Here is a 22,810-nt window from a genome sequence, read left to right as displayed (position 1 = left end):
CCACCAACAATGCATCAATGTCCCAGTTTTCCCACATCCTCTCCAATAATCATCATTATTTTTTCCTGTCATCTTAGCCAATCTGACAGGTGTGTAGTGGTATCTTAGAGTTGTCTTAATTTGCATTTCTCTGATTAATAATGACTTGGAGCATCTTTTCATATAACTAGAAATAGTTTCAATTTCTTCATCTGAGAATTGTCTGTTCATGTCCTTTGACCATTTTTCAATTGGAGAATGGCTTGATTTTTTATAAATTAGAGTTAATTCTCTATATATTTTGGAAATGAGGCCTTTATCAGAACCTTTGACTGTAAAAATATTTTCCCAGTTTATTGCTTCCCTTCTAATCTTGTCTGCATTAGTTTTGTTTGTACAAAAACTTTTCAGTTTGGTATAATGGAAATTTTCCATTTTGTGATCAGTAATGATCTCTAGTTCTGCTTTGGTCATAAAGTCCCTCCCCTTCCACAGGTCTGAGAGGTAAACTATCCTGTGTTCCTCTAATTTATTAATAATTTCATTCTTTATGCCTAGGTCATGAACCATTTTTACCTTATCTTGGTGTACAGTGTTAAGTGTGGATCAATGAGTGGCCTTCTTCCTTATTGGGCATCATCTAGGGACAAGTGACTTTGGTCTGCTTATTTTCCTTCTTTGAGATTATTGCTTTCAGGGTCAGGATATCAGTTTCCTGAGTTTATAAAAAAATTCAGAACTGGCTCCAGCCCCTGGTCTCAACAGGCTGGCCCTGTCTGTTTCTTGAACTGCTTACCTTTGCCCTGACCCCAGGGATCAGCAAGCAGTTAGTTGCTCCCACTGGGGCAGGTGGATGGATGGGCGCAGGCAAGTAGGCAGACAGGCCTGATGTAAATGTTTAATGGGCAGATAGTCCACAGGTAATCTGAGCCCCAGGTTTCTGGTTTGCACATCTGCCAACCATTTGCAAGTAAGAGGAATGTTTGGGCTAAGCTTTTATCTTTTTGATGGTTATTTTCTAACCTAGATCTAAGATCAGTGAGAACCAGATTTCTAGAAGGGTACACAGCCAGCAGAGTCAGTTCAAAGGTAGGGAGATAAGTTAAGGAAGTCATCATCTGGGTAGGATCTTTGCAGGTCTCTATAGAAACTGATGCTACTAGGCCAAAATCTGACTCAAAAGAAAGAGACCCTGAAGCTGGCACTGACCCAGCAGCAGTAGGCCCTTTACCACAGAGCAGCCCATCTTCCTATAGAATCAACTGTAGGCAGAATCCTACAGAGCTTCCTGGAAAAGAACTATGGTAATGGCTCTCAAAAAGCAGCCTTGCTTCAGTTGTCCTCCTTCATGTTGAAAGAAAACGAGCATCATTCTTTCTGAGAATAATAGCATATATATATTTTATAAACTTTAGGTTTGTAAAGCACTTTACAAAAATTATCTCATTTGGTTCTCATAACCATCCTGTGAAGTAGAAATTTTTATTATCCCCATTTTACAGTTGAGGAAACCAAGACAAAAAAAAAGGTTCAAGTGACTTGGTGAAAGATTGCAAAGCTGGTAACTCAAGGAACTCGTGTCTTTCTGACTCTAACTTCAGTACTCTATCCCTGCGCCACCTGTCTGTGTTCTCTCCCTGGGATCTTAATTTGATGTGGGACCTAAAGTCAACCTGAACTGGCCCTCCCTGGCTTCCTCTTGAAGCCTATAATGGGAATGAAATGGTGGAGCTTGTGGTGCTAGGCCAGACCCGTGTTGTCCTGCCATCGCAGCTGTTGCATAATCAGCCTGCTACTTTGTAGGGATCCACTGGTGGGACCGAGGACTGAGAATGCCATTTTCTCAAACCTAAATTTCTCTGGAGGAGACTACAGCCAGATATAAGTGGGCCCTGTTCTGTGAATCTTTGGGAGGCTCCTGAGGGGGAGGGGGGGAGATGGTCTGCTCACCACCGCCCCAACCTGTTACCACTGGGACATTGGAGTTTCCTCCCTGACTTTTAATTGGGAGTGTGCAGAGGATGGGTGAGGAGTAGAAAGTCAGGCTTGGAATCCAGGTTGTTGGTTAGGATCACTCCCACCCACAAGCAGGCTGGCCCGAGGGGCTCCAGAGCTCTTTGCGTAAGAAGGAGAGCACTCTTCCTTAGGAGAGCTCTCCCCTCCCCTGCAGGGGTGCCAACCTTCTGGCCATCAACACGGACGGGAACATGCCTTATGACCTATGTGAGGATGAGCTGACTTTGGACTCCATCGAGACAGCGATGGCTGAGCAAGGTGAGTGGGAGCGCCCCTCTGGGCTGGTCAGGGCTGGGATGAAGCAGGAGTCCCTCACTTTAGGAGCCCCCAGGGCCTGGTGTGAGGTAGGAATAATGGGGGGGAGTGAGGGGGAAGGGTTCTGCAGCAACCTCGAGCTCCACACTCCCTAGGCATCACTCAGGAGAGTATTGAGGAGGCGCGGGGAGTGCCCGAGCTGCACATGGTGGAGGACATCCGCAGCCTGCTCCAGGCCGGGGCTGACATCAACGCTCCCCAAGACCATGGGGCCACACTGGTAAGGGCCATGGTGGTGAGGGGGAGAGAGCCACATGGCGTGCATCTCTGGCCGGCCGGAGGACCCCTTGGACAGATGTAGGGTATGGGGTCAGGATGAGGACTCTGAGGAAACTTGTGGGCCTCTCAGCTTCCTTCACTCTTTGGGGCAGTGATGGGGGGTGGGGGGAAGGAGGGCGAGGAAGGGGAAGAAATGGATACAATGGAAAGGGGAAATTGTCCATCCCTGGACTGATGGAACTTCCTCAGCCCAGGCTCCTCCCCCTAGCTGCACATTGCCTCAGCCAATGGCTACTTGGAGGCAGCTGAGCTGTTGCTGGAGCACAAGGCTGACCTGAGCGCCAAGGACCAAGATGGCTGGGAGCCGCTGCATGCGGCCGCCTGCTGGGGCCAGGTGAGTGGGGAGGGGAGGCCGGGGCAGGGGGGCAGCCAGCCCTCATTCCGGCCAGGCCTGCTGGACTCCAGGGCAGGACTTCCCACACGGTTCCTGCTGTCACTTGCCACTCAGCCCCATACATATTTGCAGAACATTCCATGACCCCAATCCTCCCACCCCTTGCCACTCCCCCAGCTACATCAGGGCAGTATCAGGGGCAACTTGACTTGTCCTCCCAGGTACCTCTGGTGGAGCTGCTGGTAGCGCATGGAGCCGATCTGAATGGGAAATCACTGCTGGATGAGACGCCTCTGGGTGAGTGGGGAGCACCTCCAAGTCATTGGGGCACTGCCGAGAGGGGGGCAAGGCTGAGATCACGGACCTTCCTTGTCCCCCTCCCCTAGATGTGTGTGGTGATGAAGAGATGCGGGCCAAGCTGCTGGAGCTGAAGCACAAGCACGAAGCCATCATGCGCTCCCACGATCGCCACCGCGGCTCGGGCTCCCTGCTCCAGCGGCGAACCTCCAGTGCTGGCAGCCGGGGGTGAGCCCTTCCCTGTGGGTCCCCGGCCGCTACTCAGCCTGTGTCTCCCAGCACGGCCACTGGGGGGCACCCATGCCCTGGGGCTCCTCTCCCCAAATTTCTCTCTGATGCTCAGCTCCATCTTTCCCTGTCCTCGTCTTCCTGGGGGGCCCCTTTCTTGCCCGTCTCTAGTCTCGCAACACCCAGCTTTCTTTCTCTCCTTTTACTAGTTCTTACTTTATCCATTTCCTTTCCCTCTTTTTCCCACATTCTCCCCTTATAGGCCTTGAGGACTTAACTGGTCCAGAGTTCCTTGGAATGGTGACTGGCCTAGGCTCCTGAACTGACACTAGTGCCATTCCACGGGACCACCATCCGGTCCTGGCTTTTCTTTTCCGTCCTTATCCCCCCAGACGCAATAAGGTGGCATAATGGGTAGGGCGCTGGGCCTGGAGTCAGCAAGATGATGTGCCCTCCCGGGCAGGGCACATAATCGCCACTGCCTCAGTTTCTTCAACTGTAAAGTGTGTGTCATAATCGCACTTACCTCCCAGAATTGTTGAGAGAATTAAATCAAGTATTTGTAAAGAACTTAGTACAGTGCCTGGCCCATAGCAGAGCCAGGAAGGAATTGTTTCCTTCCCTTCCTTCCCAAACCCACCACCCAATCCGTACTTTCCCTCCATTTTGTTCCCTTCTTTCTCCTCTTCACTTTTCAGATTTCGCTCTAGAGAGGCTCATCTTCCTTCCCATCTAGGTGTGAAATTGTGCTCCTAATGCCCATAGCCTTTGCCCCTCAGAATTTGATTTCCCATCCCCTGCCTTTCCTAGAACCCCTTGTACTAACTGATACAAAAGGACCCGTGCTGACGTCAGAAGTGTTCCGGGGTCATGTACTCTTGCTCCCATTCTTTCCCCTGAGGTACCTCCCCCAGCTCAGCTGGAGGTTCTAGGGCAGAGTCCAAAGGGAGGCGGTCCTAGGTAGGTGTTCCTTGAGGTGGAGTTTCTCCTGTCCTGGGCCCTGGGCCAATGCCTGGCTCTGACCTGGCCAAGAAAGCTGGGAAAGCTGACTGGGGGAGGATGGGATAGCTGGGACACAACTCTGACCCACAGTGACCCATGGCATCCCAAAGCAGGCAGGGGGCCCAAGTGGGGTCCTTGTGTTCCCCACTGCAGGAAGGTTGTGCGAAGAGTGAGTGTGACAGAGCGTACCCACCTGTATCGTAAAGAGCATGCACGTGAGGCCATTGTGTGGCAACAGCAGCCAGCCACTGCCACCGAACCCCCAGAAGAGGATGAGGATAAGCAGACAGATGCTGAGCTCCAGCCACAGGCTCTGGTGAGGAGCCCGGGCCCTAAGGGCCTCTCTCTTTTGTCCCATTCTCTCATCTTCTGTCCAGCTGCTTGTTATCTCCAGTTACCATCACCCATCCTTCACCGACATTACTCAGGCCCATTTTTCATGCCCTTTGCCCATCTCCAGCCCAAGGCCCCATCTTCAGTTGGCCCTCCTAACCTCTCCCTGGACTCCTCTCTGGCCTGCAGGAGCTGGACCCTGAGGCCCTGAGACATCGGAATGGCAGTGCGGGCACGGCCCCGGGGCCCCCCAGCAGGCACCTGTATTCCAAGAGGCTGGACCGAAGTGTCTCCTACCAGCTGTCCGCCCAGGAGCCAGCCGGGCCCGGACCCCTCACTCGGGACAAGGCGCACCACACCCTGGCTGATCTGAAGCGTCAGCGGGCCGCCGCCAAGCTACAGCGTCCTGTGACTGAGGACCTTGTGGGGTCAGGGAGTGAGGGGCTGCCCTGTGCTGAAGCCCAGCCCTCTGGACTCCCTCGAACACCAGTCTACTACACTGCAGCGAGTGGAGACCCTCCCCTGCTGAAGCTGACCGCCCCCACCGAAGAGGCCCCGGCTGAGAAGAGGCCCTGCTGTGGCATCATGTGAGGGGGATGGGCATCAAGGGGCCTCAGGCCAGTAGGCTTGCTTCCTCTCTCTTCCTTTTATCTCCCAGGGAAAGGGGATACTCCCTCACAACTCGGCCGGTGGGAAGCTGAGTTACTTGTGTTAGGCACAAGGGAAAATAGGAGCCCCAGCCTAGACACTGTTGGGCAGTGGCCCGGCTCAGCCCCTTTCCCCCCACTTGATGGTGATAGGGCAGCTGGCCTTGCAAGGAATGGGGCTGGGGGCTCCAAGCTGCAGTTAGCCTTAAGCCTCCTGGGCCTGAAGGTCCTACAGCTAGGCCACTTCACCTCCCCGTTTTTGGGTTCTGGAGTAGGAGGAGGCTGAGGTCTAACTCATCTCCTCATTCCTGCCCTGGGGGAGCCAGGAGCCTCTTCCCTCAGCTTCACCCTTGCCTTATCCTTGCCAACCCACTTCCTGGCAGCTTCTGAGCAGAGCATCCAGAGTGGGGGTATTGGCGCCGGGGCCCTCGCTTAGGCTCCTGTCTCAGGTTCAGACCCTCTGGGGACAGATGCCCTGGGTTTGGGGCACAGGAATGGGGAAATCCATATTTTTATTCTGTGAAACTTGATAAAAGGAATTTTCTGCCATTGGTGTTGCCGTCTTTTTGTGTGTCTGTGATATCAGGGATTGACAAGCAGAGACCACTTTGTCTTTGGATCTCCAGGAGGGTCTCACAGGCCCCTGTGGGGGCTTACTTGTCACCACCAACCACCATAGATACATCCCTGAGAAAAACAATGAAGGGGGAGAAAGAACATGACTTCCATGCAGGACATCCGAGTTCAATTCCCATCCTTCTCCAAGCTATGTGACTTTGAGCAAGTAGTTTCCTTTTCTGCAAAATAAGAGTGTTGTAATCTATAATCTCCAGGACATCTTACATCTCTAACCTATGATTTTGTCTGTTATCAGTATGTGGTACGTGCCTGTGTGCATACAGATGAAATGAAAGACTTGTGGCAGTATCTGGGGGATACTTTATTAATTAGGCTACTTGCTAATAGTGGCGGCTCAGTGGTTCCTCTCAGTAACCAAAGACCCCCAGTGGAAATCCTGCTTTAGTATGTACTTTTAGAAAAGGGGGTGGGGTGGGGTGGGGTGCATGAATCAACCCAACTGGTGAACAGTTATTGAGAGATTAGGCTTCAGCCTCTCCAGCTGAGAATGCGGCTTGATTTGCTCTTGAGACTCTGGCCGCTGCCTCCAGCAAGCTAGACTAGGAATCCATCCCTACCTAGCCCACTCTCTTGGGTTTTCTCCTTCAAGGGTTTGGGTTACCCTAACCTCCCATTGGAGGGAGGGGTACTAAAGGCTTTGGGGCTGGAATTCACCCAGGTTAGATTCTGTTTACGTTCTAAACACAATTAAGACCTCCTAGTTGGGTGGGGTCCTGCCCAAGATCGTTGATCCCAAGAATTAATTAGGCCACTCTCATCAGCCTTTTCCTTCAGAGACTGACTGACTGACACGTGAGCTGGTCCCTGAATGAGGAAATAAAAAAGCCTTCATCTTAATTGCTTATTGATATGATAGAAAATACTCATTTCTCTCACAGGTTATGTCTCCCAAGAATGAGCCCCTATATACCTGACTAGGATTCTTTTTGTCTTCTCTCTGGGGGGCCCGGCTTAAAAAAAAAAAAAAAAAAAAGGCTTCCCCTTTGAAGCGAGTGTGGGTGCAAGGACAGGGAAAAGTGGGGAGAAGGGATTTCTTGGCTCCGAGGCCGGGGGAGCCACAAGCAAGGCTACCTGGCCGGGGCCTCAGTAGGAAGGAGGAAGCAGCCTGTGCCTGGCCTCCTTCCACAGGGGGTGGATCTCACCTAGACCCTGGCCTCTTGCCTAGCACAGGCGCCTAATGGGGGCAGGGGGAGTGAAGAGCAGGCTGCCAGCTTCCTCTCGAGAAGAGATTGGCATAGCCTGGGCCCTTCCCTGCCTCCTCCCCCTTCAACGAGCTGGCTAAGGCCCAATGTCTGTCAGGGCCGAGGTTCCTTGGGGGCCAGGAAAACACCCCTGCTGGGCTTGGCCTGGGCCCTCCGAGGGCTGGAGCCTTTACCAGCTCCCGTCTGCTCTTCACTCTCGGTCTACTTCAGCCCCCCGGGCAGTCTTCAGGTAGACCACCTTCTTCTCCCGGCCCTAAGGAACTGGCCCAGCTCTTGTCTCCCTCCCCATCTTGCGTGGATGAGTTTGGCCGGGACCAGCTCGTACTCATTATCTCCACTTACCTGGCTTGGGGTCTACCTTTCCTCTTCTCCCGATTTCCCCTTCTTCGGGGAGGTAGGGGCACTTAACAAAGGGTATGGCCCCTGATTGGACTTGGGTGGTGGGGAGGGAGGGCCCGATGGGCGGGCTGGGGTTAAATTTAGTGTGGGATGGTGCAGCTGCTGCTGAAAAGGTCATCAGGGGGAGGGGAACTCTCTGGCCCCGCCCGGGGTCCAAGCCCATATTAACCTTGTCCTCTGGGAGAGGGAAGGGCTAAGTAGAGAGAAGCCTGCGACCCACTTTATCCAAGAGGTGAGACCTCTGGGAGGAAAGATGCACTTTCACTCAGCCTTCGAGCCAGGGCGGATTCAAAGCCAGCTTCGGGGCCCTGACTGCTGCTTGGCACAGAGGGGGCTTAGGGGTACGGGCAAAGGTAACTTCAGGCAGCCGGGCACAACGGCGGTCGGCTTTAGGGCTGAGAACTACTGGGCTCGGCTGTGTGCGATTATTTGGAAGCAGAGCAAAACTTGGCTGGAGCTGCCTGGGACTGGGTTGGCTACTTACAGGTGGCCCCTAAAGGAAGGGAAAGGGAGAGGTGGGGCTAGATGAGATTAAGGGACTCCTAGCTCCTCCTCCTGCCTACTGGTGGGGCCCTCTGACCGTCTCCCTTCCTGCCAGGGGAGGGAAGACAGAGCACCTAGGAAACCCGGACACTACCCACAAGGTGAGTGAGGAATAGGGGAGAGGGCTGGACTGTGATCCCACCCCCGACAGGTGTGTTTCCAGTGGGTTGGAAGCTCACAAAAGTTTCTAAGGACTGGGAACAAAATGAACCCACTCATCTATATGGCTTCATTTTCAGGCTAGGGCTAGAGATGAGCTTGACATCCATGGTCCTTCAGACTCCTTCCCTCTCCCAGATTACTCCCTTTAGAAAGCGTGGTTTTGCCCGGCATTCCCCTCCCAGTTCCCCCAGACCCCTTGGTGCTCAGGAAGCCTGGAAGAATAGTCTGGCAAATAAGAGAGTGGAGGAGGAGGAGGTGGGGCTCTGAAAACTTATCAATAGTTCCCATCCAATTTTCCCCATAAATCAAGGGCCTAGAAGATTAGGGAACTGAGGATATGGCCAGCGATCAACCCCTAGGGTGTCCTCTTGGGGACAGATTTGAGCCCTTCCAGAGACATCTGCCCCTGTGCCAGCCCAGTACCTATTCTAATTCGATCTTCAGCCTGAGGTTTAAGATGGGACTCTGCAGAAGTTGAGTAAATCCCTCATTTCTCTTCCTGATCATCCTCCCGGTTTCTTCCTGTGTCCCATCCTTGCCTTTGAATTTGTTTCCATCACTGTTTCTGATCTCTTTCTCTCTCTGGGTTCTCCCAAGTCCATAATCCTGATTCTTTCTCTGTTTCTGTCCATCCCCCTTTCCTTGACCCTGCTTCCCTTGTCCCAGCATTATCTTTTATTCCTCTATGTGCCTTTGCCCCTCTGCCCCGATCCACCAGCCTAGTTCTGGCATCTCTAGACCCAAAGCTGTAATTACCTGAAACCAAGTTCTTTTGGAGCCTGAAATCCATAGGACAAAGCCAGTGAGGATGTGCTTGTGTTAGCAGAGCTCAACCAGTTCCCTGGAACATGAGTGGTGGCAGTGCTTGTGGAGAAGAAATAAATCCCTTCCCTCAGCCCTTGCACCCTCCCATATTGGCATCCAAGGGGCAAAGTCCCTGTTCCACTCATGTTCTGCTTGGCTCCATTTTCGCCCTGTTATTTATCCTAGTGCTTTCTACTATACTATCTCTGCGGACCCGCTCTTGCCCACTCCTACCCGGCCAGGGAGGGGGAACTTTAGGGAGAAAGAGTCCTCCACACCCACAGCCTGGGCAGACTTCTATTTCCAGGCCTGCTGATTGCTGAGACCCTGCTGGACAGATCACTCTTCCCCGTCCATTTCCCTGTCCTTGGTATCTGAAAAGTCTCTGTGCCCTTGGACCAAAGTCCAGAAACCAGACATTGAGCTCCCCTTCCCAGAGCCTTGCAGGACTCTTCTCCAAGGACGGGCCGTACAACTCCTCCATTCTGGCCTTGGGGAAAGGGCGCTGAATGCCTTTCTCCCCTTCCCCATCCAGGCCTTCCTGACGAGAAGTAGGAAGGGAGCAGAGCCTGGGAAGTTGCAAGAGGGTTCCCCACCCCCCAACATAGATCAGTCCCAGGTGCTCGAGTCAGCAGAGGGTATAGAATGATGGTATTGGAATTCCCCACCCCCAGCCAGGATTCCTGGGGCCTTGCCCAGTTGCCAGGGAAACAGGCCTGATCAGACAGAAAGATGAAGGGGCTGAGGCTCACGCGGACCCTGATGGGGTAAATAGTCCAAGTTCTCAGGGAATTGGCAAGATGAGCACCCCGTCCTCACATACAAACTGTCCTGACACTGGCAGGGGCTCTCGGGCCCCGGAGCCTGAGCCGTTGGCCCTCTGCCTTTCCCTTCTCTCGGTCTCTCGTCTCTCTCTTCCCCCATCTCTCCATTGGCCCTGGGATGGTCCGGGTCTCGCCTCTTCTCGCCTGAGCTGTGTATGTGACTGTCTCCCTGCTCCTGGCAGTGACAGGAGTCTTCCCCCAAGCCCCGCCTCTACCTTCCCTCCCTCCCTCCCTCCCTCACCCCTGCCAGGGGCAGAGCTATATGCCAGGGCTGCTGAGGCGGGGCAGGGGGCCCCGGCTCACTCCTCATTCCCTCTATTCTCTGTGGGACAATCCGAGATCTCAAGGCTCTGAGCGGGAGAGGGGACTCCCCCCCACCTCCCAAGCACAGGTTTCCTATCCTCTCACCCTTCCCCCAATTCCTTTGCCCCATGAACTGGGATCACTTCCTTCCCTCACCACCTTTCTCTTTTTAAATGTCTCTCCTTTTTTCCTTCCCACTCCTCCCCCGTCCCTTCTCTTTCTCCCTTTCATTCCCTTTTCCCACTCCCTCTTCCCCTGACCCCTTTCTGACATTTCCCACACCCCCTCATCTATTCCTCCTCACCTTAACTCAATTTACCTTCTTCTCTAATCCTTCCTTCCCTTCCTGGGCCCTAAACCTGCATTTTTCCTCCTTCCTCTCCGACTTTCTCCTGTAAATTCCTCCTTGCCTTTCCTGCTTCTCTAATAGACTTATGTGGCGCCCCTCTTCGGCACCCCCTCTTCCTCTCCCTCTCCGTCCTGCTCCCCCTTTCCTATCTTCCCTTTCCAGCCTTCTTCCTCTGTCCCTCCCCCCCTCCCTCCCTCTCCTCAGGACCCTCCCAGAGTCCGACTGCCTTGCCCTGCCCTGAGAGGGGCTCGGGGGGCTGCTAGCATGAGGTGGGGCACTCTGAGGAGGCTTCACCCGTTCCCCTTATGTAGGACCATGGCGAACAAGACTATCAAGCAGCCGGTGGTGAATGGGATCCGGGACAAGGTGCTGACCATGGACACCATGAACCAGTCGGTGAAAAACATCGAGTACGCCGTGCGAGGGCCCATCCTGCTGCGGGCTTTGGAGCTGGAGAAAGAGCTGCAGCAGGTACCACCCGGCCCCCTCCCAGCCCCTGATGGTTGTGTGTCTGTTGGGTGCCAGGCCCTCCCGGCCCCCACCCCCAGGGTGTTCTGCCTGCCCCCAGCTGCGCTCCGACCTTGCACGGGCCCTGGCTCAGGGGTTCCACACTCCTTCCCAGGCCCGGGAGCTTCCTTTCTATAACTGAGACTTCCCAGGAGACCCCAGGCCCCTGTGTAACAGGCTGGAGGGATCACAAGGGCTTGGCCAGCGCTCTCTGCTCCGTCCCCCACAAGCCCAAGGCCTCCTTCCCAGGCAGCCTTGGGTGGGACAAGAGGTGCCGTCCGCTCTCCTTCCCACTGAGGGGTTCCCGCTGTCCCGGAGACGGTGCCTCCCAGATCCTCCTGCCTTCCCTGATCCCCGACCCGGGCCCGGCACAGCCGTGGGCTGAGTGAGTAAGGCAGTCGCTCTGCGCTCCCAGCCCCTGCCGGGGGCCCTGCGGCTTGTCGAGGCAGACTGGGGCAGGCACTGGGAGAGGCCGGGCCCACTCCCACCTTGAGGCTCCTTGGCTCTGGGAGCTGGGTGGGGAGAAGGATCAGGCTAAGGAGGGTTCTCCTCTCTCTCCAGGGGGCGAAGAAGCCCTTCACGGAGATTATCCGAGCCAATATTGGGGACGCCCACGCCATGGGCCAGAGGCCCATCACTTTCATGCGCCAGGTGAGAGGCCGGGGACCCCGCCCCCTGCCCATCCCTGGGGGACCCCGGGGGCCTCACGCTGTACCCTTCCCCCCTCTCTCACAACTCCCAGGTCTTGGCACTCTGCCAGTACCCAGACCTCCTGAGCAGCCCGTCCTTCCCGGAAGATGCCAAGAAACGCGCCAGGAGAATCCTGCAGGCCTGTGAGGGCCACAGCGCCGGTGGGTGCCCTGCCCCTCCCGCTTTCTGTCCCTGCATGTAGGGAGCACAGTTTGGGATCCTGGCTTTGCTGGCTCTGACCGCGTTACCCCAGACAAATCCTTGGGCCTCAGTTTGCTCCCCTGTAAGATGGTGCTGGACCGCGTGACTTTGGAGGCCCCTCGCAACTTTGGGGCTCTGAAGGGGAGACCCTCCCCCTGGGCTCGCTCTGACCTAAAGAGGAGTGCGGGCTCTGCCCCCAGCCCTCATGCCCACCTCTGCCACCTGTCCCCGCCCCGGTTTAGGGTCTTACAGCGCCAGCGCCGGCATCCGGACGATCCGAGAAGATGTGGCGAGGTACATTGAGCAGCGTGACGGGGGCATTGCTTCTGACCCTGAGAACATCTTCCTGTCCACAGGGGCCAGCAGTGCCATCATGGTACACTTCCCTCCCCCGATCTGATTTCCTTAGACCCCCTCCTCACCCCACCCCCTGCTCAGCCCTTCCCCTCGCAGCCATCCGCACAGAGGCCCCCATTGTGCCCGAGCCTGGCACAGCCTATGCTCGGTTGGCAAGGAAATGGGGAGGGGGAGGGGTGGGCACAGACTCCCAACCGAGACAAGTGGGAGCACAGCCGCGGATATCCGATGGCGTTCAGAGGGGGAAGTGAAGGACGGCGGGGAGAGGACTGAGCTTTTCCCTGTCTTCCCCAGGCGGTGCTGAGCCTGCTAGTGTCCGGCAAAGGGAAGAATCGCACCGGGGTCATGATCCCTATCCCCCAGTACCCACTGTATTCAGCCACCCTGGCCGAGTACGACGCGGTCCAGATCAACTACTACTTGGACGAGGAGCACCAGTGGGCCCTCGATGTGGCCGAGCTGCGGCGGGCCTTAGAGCAGGCCAGGGCCCATTGCCAGCCTCGGGTCCTATGCGTCATCAATCCCGGCAACCCCACAGGTAGATTTCCCCGGCCCTGGCCCCATCCTGGACACCAGGTCCCCCTGCCCCACCTTCCAATCCACCTCCTCCCCCCCCGCCCCCTGTGACCTCCCGCTGTCCCCTTCTGTGTCTCCCAACCCCAAACCCAGGGCAGGTCCAGAGCCGGGAGAACATCGAAGCTGTCATCCGGTTTGCCTACGAGGAGCATCTCTTCCTGCTGGCTGATGAGGTGCTTAGGCAGGGGCCTGCAGGGCGGTTCAGATGGGGTGAGGGGAGGCCTCGGGGTGTCTGACTGGCAGTGCCACCTTCCTTTCGCCTGGATCCCCAGGTTTACCAGGACAATGTATATGCTGAGGGATCCCAGTTTCACTCATTCAAGAAGGTGCTAATGGAGATGGGCCCACCCTATGCCCAGCAGCTGGAGCTCGCTTCCTTCCACTCCTGCTCCAAAGGATACATGGGCGAGTAAGACACAGGCCCTGCTCCCCCTTCTTGGGCAGGGATACACAGGGCTCCTTCTTCTCCCTCCCAAGTCAGAGAGAGAGAGAAATCCCACCCCCAATCCCTAAAAAGTCATCCGCAGATACTAGGCCCCAGCCATCCCTCCACCCTCTTCAGGGAGGCCCTTGGACCTACTGGCACCCCTTTCCCAGGTCCTGAGTCCTTCTGATCCTCTGATCCTTTCCTTCCCAGGTGTGGGTTCCGGGGAGGCTACACAGAAGTAGTGAATATGGACCCTGCAGTAAAGCAGCAGATGTTAAAGTTATTGTCAGTTAGGCTGTGCCCACCGGTCCCAGGGCAAATTCTCATGGACATAGTGACAAATCCTCCCCAACCTGGGGAACCCTCTTATCAGCAGTTCCAAGAGGTGAGTAGGACCAGGGCTGAGGGGGTGGCTGGGAGGGGATGGGGCGCCCTCCAGGCTGGGGGACCTTCCTCCCAGGGACAGTTCCATGGATCACCCACAGGGGCCTGGATGTGGAGGCAGAAGTGAGCTCAGACATAATCGGACCCATCATTTGGAGATGAGGAAGTGAAACCCTGAAAAGGGGTCTGGGCTTGCCTAAAGTCACACACTGGAGAATGGGAGAGCACTTTATCCCACTTGTTCTTACTCTAGATCCAACCCAGTGAAAACAGAGCCTGAGGGATACTGGTTCAGATCCAACATGAGCCTTGTCCTCATGGAACTCAGCCTGTGGGGGAATAAGGGATGATGTTACAGAAGTACATGGGACAGGGCAAACGAGGTGTTCATGAGGCCAGAGGGGGAAGGTCGGAACCAACTCGGGGCACATGGTTGGAGCTGGGCCTCCATGGCACGGCTGCCAAGAACACAGGGAGACCCCCATTCCACAATGAAACATCTGAGGAAGAGTTTACTGGAAGTGCTTTGGAAATACTGAGGGGCAGCTGGATGGTGCAGTGGATGGAGCGCGGGCCCCGGAGTCAGGAAGCCCCCTGACCCTTAGCACTTCCTGACTGTGTGACCCTGGGCAAGTCACTTAACCCCAAATGCCTCACAAAAACAACAACAATAAAAAGGAAACACTGAGGAAAGAATTCAGCAGGCAAAGAGCGCAAGAGAGGCCGTCTCAGACACAAGGAAGATGGACAAAGGCATGGAATCCAGAGAGTTCAGGCCATTCTCAGAAATCCAGGACGTGTCTAGCATACACTGAAGGGAAAGGAGTAATAAATGTTGAGAAGGTTAGGGTGCCTTGGAGGTTTCTGTGCTGGGCCTTGAACGCCAGGCAAAAGAGTCATTAGGGAAGGCGGGTGGCAGTGAGGACACAGAGTTGCATGATGGGGTAGCGGGGTGGGGGGTGGAGGAGGAGATGAAACCAGCAGGATTTGGGCCTTAGGGAGGGGTCTGTGACATCCCCAGAAATGAGACGCCAACTTGTCTGCAGAGATGGGATGTTGATCAGTCGGCAGATAACACACTGCTATAGAAGTACAAAGGATGAAATCTCTACTGGCAAGGAGTTTACATTAGAGCAAGGCTTTGTAAACTTTTTGCATGAGAAATTTTTATATGACCCCAGGCATATGCACATAAAATAGATAAACAAATCAAACATTTAGTGATAACAAATCATAATTTCATAACCCATATGTGACCCCACATAGGGTCATGACCTACAATTTAAGAATTGGACATTAGAGTGGGAGAGACAAAGCTGAATGGGATTCTCAAGAGAGAAAAGGGTAAATAGAAGTGTCAAGGGACCAAGGATAGATCCACATTAAGGCCAGGAGGTTAAGAAGAAGCTAGTGGCAAGAACCAGGGACAATGGATGCTGCTTCTGCCACAGGAGGAAGAAGAAGAAAGTGGTTCCTCGAGCATCTTGGAGAGGATATTGGATCTGGCACTTAGGCCACTGATGATCTCAAGAGTTTCAGCAGAATATTGTAGGGATCTAGGAAACTATTCCATGAGACTCCCCCCTCCTCCCCCCAATGATGTGGGATAGGGGTGCCCAGCATACTGGCCAAGCCCTGACTCTTCTTCCAACCCCAGGAGAAAAAGGCTGTGCTGGCAGATCTGGCAAAGAAGGCCCAGCTCACAGAGGAGATTTTGAACAAGGAACCTGGCATCCAATGTAACCCAGTGCAAGGGGCCATGTACTCTTTCCCCCGCATCCAGCTACCCCCCAAAGCATTGCAGCATGCAAAGGTGGGACACAACCCTCTTTTGGTGTGGGGACGGTCTGAGAGATTGGGATGGGCTGGACTAGGAGGCTAGATCCTTGATGTGTATCTCCATGTCTCCTCTCTCTGTTGCTGCCCAGGAGCTGGGCCAGCCTGCTGACATGTTCTTCTGTATACAACTCCTGGAGGAGACTGGTATCTGTGTGGTACCTGGCAGTGGCTTTGGCCAGAAGGATGGCACCTACCACTTCAGGTAGAGGGTGGGAGGTTTCCACCGAGAGCTAAGGGCCACTGGCTGAAGGGCCCCTTCCATAACATTGAGGGGAGATGCTGACCACTGACCTTTTCTCCCCTTCTCTTCCCCCCTCAGGATGACCATTCTTCCCCCTTTGGAGAAGCTGAAGATCCTTCTAGAGAAACTGAGTCAATTTTATGCCAAGTTTACTCGGGAATATTCCTAACGGACAGAGACTGAAAGGCAAAGAGGGGAGGACTTCTGCTTCTCCATTATCTAGCCCTTTTCTGGAAATAAGTCTTGGGGTCCCTTACCTTTCTTTCCCGTGAGTTCCTCTTCCTTTTTCCATGAGGTGAAAACAGAATGGTGGATGGTGCCCAGGGGCATCAGCACAGACTTCTAGAGGGCTGTGGTTCTCAGCTTCTCTCTGAGGATCCCAAGTGAGATCCCTAGAGATCCCTGGGAAGTATCAGGGCTTAGGGACTGGGCCTAATAAAAGTATTGAAGATGCTCTGCTGCCCCTACTTTTTTAGGAGGAACAATAAAGGAGTAGGTGACTTTGTGACTCCTGAGGACCATGCATTTGACTGGGCTTGGAATATGTGGCAAAGCACACGGCACATTCAGGAGCCTGACTTCCTCCTCTTCCTCCTCCTCCATTCCTCCCACCAGCTCCTTAGGGCCGCCTCTCTCTTAGGCCTCCGATGTTCTCACCACCAACTATTTCTAGGTGGGACTCTCCTGGCTTCTGTGCAGTTTCACAGACTGCCCCCCCCACCCTCAACCCCCGACTCCTGGCTTTCCCCCCGCTGTCTATCTGGAGTCTCCATAGGATAGATACAAGAAGAGCCTCCCATCATCTTTCAGGGCGAGGTACAACAAACATAAATAGAGTCTTATGGGCGGGGGAGCCTGGTGATTAATCCTCAGGGGGCAAACTTTACAGGAGACCCCGCCCCCCCTCCTCCCCAGCTCCACACACACACAGAGTTCACAGTCTAGTAGAAAATGAAATTTCTGCTAAGAAAGGTATGACAGGACAGTGTCAAGGACTAGCCAGACAGGAGAATGTCAGGGAGAAGTGACTTGCTGAGGATAAGCAAGAGGTGGAGTGAGATTTGGGTAGGAAGGAGAGTTGTTTCAGTCGCCCTGGGCTCCGATCAGTACTTAGTACCTGTGGGAACTCTGACTTCCCAGGACCTCCATCTGCAAAATGAGGGACTGGAACCATATCAACTAAGATTCCTTCAGGTCCCACATCCTACAATCCTGAATCTGCCTTCGCTGGCTCTGCTCTTCCGGGGGGACCTTTGCCCTTTACGCTTCCACTTTTCATTGCTTATAGAGCCGCCTTTTATCACTGAACCTCACCCTGAGACCTCTGAGCTGTTTCCACCCACCCCCCACCTACTGGTGCCCTGCATCCTGATCAGCTGCAGCCACACTGAATGGCTTCTATTGCAGGTCCTCTCCCTTGAGGCGTCTTAGCTCATTACCCACCCCAGAGTACAAAGTGTATCTTCTTGAGTTTGTTTACAAGGATCTAGAATCAACCATAATTCACTAGACTGACCCTCAGGTTCCTGGACAAAAAGAAAATGTCCCTATCTCAGACTCAGGTTTTGCTTCTCTCCTAATTTTAGCAAAGACTCCTAGTACCAGATTCCTCCTCTCATGCCCTTTACCCTGTAGCCTAGGCAAGAATGAGAAAATGCAACAAGAACAAAAAGAGCTCTTATCACCTCAAAAATTGGAATGATCCAACATGGAAGCTTCTCAAATTCAAATCTCGCAGTTCTTTCCTCACTCCTCCTTATTTGAATATATTTCTATTTAAAAAGTTAAACATGAAGAAAATTATTTCTAAATACTTTTTAACAGGGATCATTTAATTGATGTCTACTGAAAAATAACAGACCCAAAAATAGTAATGTTCTAAGAAAAAGCCATAGGGCTTGACCTTGAGTTACTCTATCCATGTTATCATTTAATTTTCCCCAAAAAGAGTGGAATTCATATACTTGGAACTTTTGATTTAAGAAAAAAAAAAAAAAAAGCCTATCCTTACAATTACAGTGTAGTTCACACAAAAAGAAAAAAATGGGAGTTTGTGGAAAAAAAGTATTACAGAATTTCAAATTTGGTAAGGACCTCGGCAACTTTTTAATTCAATCTGTAGTCAAAAAAGAGTATCTACAACATGCCTGACAAGTGATTGTCCAATACATGCTTACTTGCCAAAGGCCAGGCGAAAATTTGACACTACAATGGCAGTCCATTGCCCTTAATGTCTGCCTACCTCTATGGGCTATTTGTGGTTAAAGAAGTATAGAAGCAACTCTTCTGTCACCTACCTTACAGATCTAAAGAGAATAACAGACCTGGTTGAAACATTAGTCTGATCCAATCTACGTATAAAAGACTTCCAGTTTAAGAAACTCACTACCTTCTAGGGCAGGGGTCCTCAAACTATGGCCCCAGGGCCAGACGTGGTAGCCGAGGACGTTTATCCCCCTCACCCAGGGCTATGAAGTTTCTTTAAAGGCCCACAAAACAAAGTTTTTGTTTTTACTATAGTCCGGCCCTCCAACAGTCTGAGGGACAGTGAACTGACCCCCTATTTAAAAAGTTTGAGGACCCCTGTTCTAGGTTATCCCATTCCACTTTTAAGTCATTTTTCAGTTGTGTCTGCTCTCCATGATACCATTTTTCTTGACTGAGATATGTAGTGTTTTGACATTTCTTTAAAGAGATGAGAAAATTGAGGCAAACAGGTGACTTACCCAAGTTCACATAGTTAGTGTGCCTGAGACCAGATTTGAAGATTAATCTTCCTGACTTCAGGCCCAGCATTTTATCCACTTTGGGACAGCATTAATTTTTAGCAAGTTTGGCAAAATCACACCAAAATCCATCTCCAGTTTCTACAATTGCTCTCCCTAGTTCTATCTATCCTTTGATGACAAACCAAAGTTTAATCCTCCTTTTTTGAGACAAATACTTGAAAGCAGTTTGCCCTAAGTCTTATCTTCTTCAGGCTAAACATCCCGAATTCTAATATTTAGTCTTTATGAGTCCCCCAGTCATCATCTGATTGATGCCTTTAGCAGTTGACTCTTAGGGTATGGGTTGCCCTCCCCCTCTGCTGTCCTCAGAGCCACCCTTGCTCTGGCATTTGGGGGGGGGGGAATGGGTTTTCTGGGTAAAAAGGTCCCTTCCTACTACCTCTACTCTCCCTTTAGTGCCCCCCTCCTCTATCTCCCCTTTTGTTCCTTAGCTGGGAGGTGACACCCTGAAAAAGGCCAGTCTGACCTTGAGTCTGGTTTCAGGCATAATAAAACTGAATTGTCTCCTCTGCTAGTGACAACTCAGTAAATACATACTTGGGGCTTTAGTGTGCAGCAGTTTTACCTGACTTTCTTGTGGTGACTTAGACCTGAATCTGGGCAGCCCTAGTACAGTGCCTGTTGGTGCCTGGCCCGGTGACTCCAAGCTTGAGGATTCCCATTAGCCGGCTCCCACAGTTCCCTTTCCCTTCATCTGCCCTCCCTTCCTACTTCCCACTGGAATTAACAACCCTTCCTTCTCCCCTGGGCTCTTAGCTGTGAGTCATGGACCCAGATCCCCTGGGTGAGGCCAGCCCCAAATCTCGTCCCATTTTTTGCAATCACACTTTCACACTGTACACCATTTTCTGGTTGGGTGTTCTGTAGTAGTAAGGGAGCTGGGTCAGAGGTGTGCAAGAACCTAGGAAGGGAAGAGCAGTCCAGGACGCCTGCTGAAGAGGAGCCAAGTCCCAGAGACTGGGTGTATGCAGGGAACGAGGTGATCAAATGAGTGTAGGACGGCGAGAAAAGGGTCACAGAGGGGACCCAGTTAACTAATGGTTAAATGAGAAAGTAAGACCAGAGGAGAGGGCCACTGTGTTGGCTTTCCCAATCCTGACCACCCAATCTTATTGTAATTGGCCCATTCTAACTTTACTTTTCACACTCTGCTCTATTCTATTATCCCTCCTCTTCAGGGTTCCTGGTTGTCAGCACCTCCTCCCTTGGCCTGTGCCCTTTGGAACCTACCCTTCATGACTGACATTCTCAGACTTTCCACCTGCACACTGCTCCCTCCATTTAACAGAAACCATGGAAATACCATATCCCCAGCAACTTTAGCCACCAGTGTCTGTTCCTTCTCCATTTCTTATGACCCAAAGTTCCAAAAAGGATTAATACCATTCTGGTTTCCTCCCCAAAGCCTATGCTGGGAATTACTGTGTCTGGGGCCAATTCAATGATCTGGTTTTGTCTGATCATAATAGGACCATCTAATGGCTGGTGGCACAAAGGACTGTTCAAAAAAGACAGAAGTTATTGGAAGAGGATTTTGCCCATCTCTCAGAGATCCCCTTGGTGGGGTGGGAAACATGGGCCCTAGCACTGCTGCTACTGTGTTTAGGACCAATTATGTGTCAAATACCCACTGGGGAGACAAAAACAGAGACTGTCCCTGCCCTCAAGGAGCTCACAATCTAAGGGAAGAGACAATATGCAAACAACAATGCACAAATTTAGGTACATGCATACAAGGCACTAAAATGCAGAGCTGCTTCCTCTAAGGAATAGATTTCTTCATAGGAAAGAATATGTTAGTCCCCTGGGGCAAGCTCCATTTGTCCTGTGCTAACACTCACACTCTCCACTTCTCTCCTACTATTTCCAATTCATTCTTCTACCAATTCCCAATGACCTTTCATCTTTCAAAGTCCATTTATTCTGTTTGTACTCCTTTCTGCCCATCCTTATTGTTCTTATCTACTGACCAAGATACAGTCATCTCATGCAGTTTTCCCTGAGATAAATGGGAAAGATGAGCTATTATTATTTGCCAAGTAGAAAATAGAAAGGACAAGAAGACGAAGGTGAAGCATAAAATGCTGTAGAAGTGGTTGTACTCTTGAATCTTTTGAGCTCCATCAGTGTTTCTCCCTAAATAAGAGTAGCAGCTCATGTTTCCATTAGGTTTTGAAGTTTACAATTAATTTTCTTCAGGACCAGCCTGTGCAAGAATTATTAGCCCCATTTTACAGATGAGAAAAGTGAGGTTCAGAAAAGCTAGTAAATATCAAAGCCTAGGTCTTTTTTTTTTCTTTTTTCTTTTTTTTAAATAACTTTTTATTGACAGAACCCATGCCAGGGTAATTTTTTACAACATTATCCCTTGCACTCACTTCTGTTCTGATTTTTCCCCTCCTTCCCTCCCTCCACCCCTCCCTCAGATGGCAAGCAGTCCTATACATGTTAAATAGGTTACAGTATATCTTAAATACAATATAAGTATGCAGAACCGAACAGTTCTCTTGTTGCTCAGGGAGAATTGGATTTAGAAGGTATAAATAACCTGAGAAGAAGAACAAAAATGTAAGCAGTTTACATTCATTTCCCAGTGTTCTTTCTTTGGGTGTAGCTGCTGCTGTCCATCCTTGATCAATTGAAACTGAATTAGATCTTCTCTTTGTCAAAGAAATCCACTTCCATCAGAATACATCCTCATAGAGTATCGTTGTTGAAGAATACAATGATCTTCTGGTTCTGCTCATTTCACTTAGCATCAGTTCATGTAAGTCTCGCCAATCCTCTCTGTATTCACCTTGTTGGTCGTTTCTTACAGAACAATAATATTCCATAACATTCATATACCACAATTTACTCAACCATTCTCCAATTGATGGGCATCCATTCATTTTCCAGCTTCTAGCCACTACAAACAGGGCTGCCACAAACATTTTGGCACATACAGGTCCCTTTCCTTTCTTTAGTATCTCTTTGAGATATAAGCCCCCTAGTAGCACTGCTGGATCAAAGGGTATGCACAGTTTGATAACTTTTTGAACATAGTTCCAAATTGCTCTCCAGAATGGCAAAGCCTAGGTCTTACTCAAAGTCACTCAATTATAAATCCTCCATTATGTGACTGAAGAAAGTGACAAAATTATTGTCAACCGGCCCACTATAGGTTTGTGCTATCTAAACTCACTCAGTAGCAAACCTTTTTTTTTAATTGTAGTAAATTTATTTTTAATACACATTGCTTTATGAATCATGTTGGAAGAGAAAAATCAGCAAAAGGGAAAAACCATGGGAGAGATTAAAAAACAGAAAAAAGTGAACATAGTGATGAGGTTTAGATTTGGGGTACCCAAATAAAAATGAGATTTAGTGGCAGATTTGGGGTACAGGGAGTCAAATGGAGCTCCCCTGCAACCCCTTTGGATTTGGCACAAGGGTAGGGAGTTAGATAAGGTCTAGTGAGTGGCGGCACGAGTGCCCTGTAAAGGAATTTACAGACCCGAAAACCTAGGTTGATAAAAGAGGTTTATTATGGGGATTGGAAGTAAGGTTAAAGTCTGGTAAGTAAAAGGTGTTAGGTAAAGAAAAGAGGGCACCAGAGACAGTATTACAGTGGGCAGAGACTCCTTGGGATGCCAAGCATGGCATAGCTGACATGTTTGGATCCTCTGCAAAGAGAGGACTCCAGCTTGGCTCTTTTTATAATGAGAGATTTAGCTAAAGGGGCCTGTGGATGGAGTCCCAAGTTGGCTCCTCACTGGATTTCAGCTAGGACTAGAATTTGTTTGGTGGGGGTGAGGAAACCCAAGCAGATCATTAGCCAATGGGGGCTGGGACAGCCCAAGTTGGCTCAGATCCAGTGGGGGCTGGGAGAAGCCAGGATCTCCTATTGGAATTCAAAGGGGTGCTTTTGACCAGGATTTGTGAATCAAAGGTCCTAGCTTCCTGAATTGATAATGCATCAGCCAGGAGAGACTGGGAGTAATCTCAATCACAAATCAATCAAAGGATTGAAAGGATCACAAATCAGTTTCTTAAAGGGACTATAACCTGCTTCATTAGCATGTGTTGATTTATATAAAGTCTCCTTAAATCTTTTTCTGGATGCAGAAGGCATTTTCTGTCCAAAGTCTATTGGGATTGCTTT

General features: G+C 51.4%; 2 protein-coding genes across 9 annotated transcripts in view; both read left to right on the top strand.

Annotated features, from left to right (window-relative positions):
• The window catches only part of PPP1R16A (protein phosphatase 1 regulatory subunit 16A), a 123,990-nt gene extending 118,011 nt beyond the window's left edge, over positions 1 to 5,979 (top strand). For all 4 annotated transcript variants that reach the window (XM_031947360.1, XM_031947359.1, XM_031947358.1 and 1 more), the window contains 7 exons: positions 2,150 to 2,253; positions 2,406 to 2,530; positions 2,798 to 2,923; positions 3,145 to 3,220; positions 3,310 to 3,448; positions 4,604 to 4,766; positions 4,973 to 5,979. In XM_031947360.1, the coding sequence (XP_031803220.1) occupies positions 2,150 to 2,253; positions 2,406 to 2,530; positions 2,798 to 2,923; positions 3,145 to 3,220; positions 3,310 to 3,448; positions 4,604 to 4,766; positions 4,973 to 5,374 (1,135 nt within the window). In that variant the 3' untranslated portion in view covers positions 5,375 to 5,979. The remainder of the gene's footprint in view (positions 1 to 2,149; positions 2,254 to 2,405; positions 2,531 to 2,797; positions 2,924 to 3,144; positions 3,221 to 3,309; positions 3,449 to 4,603; positions 4,767 to 4,972) is intronic.
• A 1,821-nt stretch (positions 5,980 to 7,800) lies between these two features.
• GPT (glutamic--pyruvic transaminase) lies at positions 7,801 to 16,385 on the top strand. Of its 5 annotated transcripts, XM_031947362.1 has the most exons (13): positions 7,801 to 7,902; positions 8,269 to 8,314; positions 10,967 to 11,126; positions 11,724 to 11,813; positions 11,905 to 12,013; positions 12,296 to 12,429; positions 12,705 to 12,948; positions 13,080 to 13,159; positions 13,259 to 13,395; positions 13,624 to 13,798; positions 15,455 to 15,610; positions 15,726 to 15,838; positions 15,956 to 16,385. In XM_031947362.1, exons 3-13 carry the CDS (start codon positions 10,971 to 10,973, stop codon positions 16,044 to 16,046), a joined length of 1,485 nt encoding a protein of 494 aa, XP_031803222.1. In that variant the 5' UTR covers positions 7,801 to 7,902; positions 8,269 to 8,314; positions 10,967 to 10,970; the 3' UTR covers positions 16,047 to 16,385. The 5 variants fall into 5 exon arrangements, with proteins under 5 accessions (XP_031803222.1, XP_031803223.1, XP_031803221.1 ...); XM_031947363.1 differs by lacking the exon at positions 8,269 to 8,314 and having other exon boundaries at positions 7,813 to 7,902; XM_031947361.1 differs by lacking the exons at positions 7,801 to 7,902; positions 8,269 to 8,314 and adding an exon at positions 9,813 to 9,946.
• Positions 16,386 to 22,810: the final 6,425 nt, after the last annotated feature.

The sequence above is a fragment of the Sarcophilus harrisii genome, chromosome 1 (genome assembly GCF_902635505.1).
Source record: "Sarcophilus harrisii chromosome 1, mSarHar1.11, whole genome shotgun sequence".
Lineage (NCBI taxonomy): Eukaryota > Metazoa > Chordata > Mammalia > Dasyuromorphia > Dasyuridae > Sarcophilus > Sarcophilus harrisii.
The sequence above is the reverse complement of the archived record's forward strand: the minus strand, read 5'-3'. Positions and strand labels throughout refer to the sequence as shown.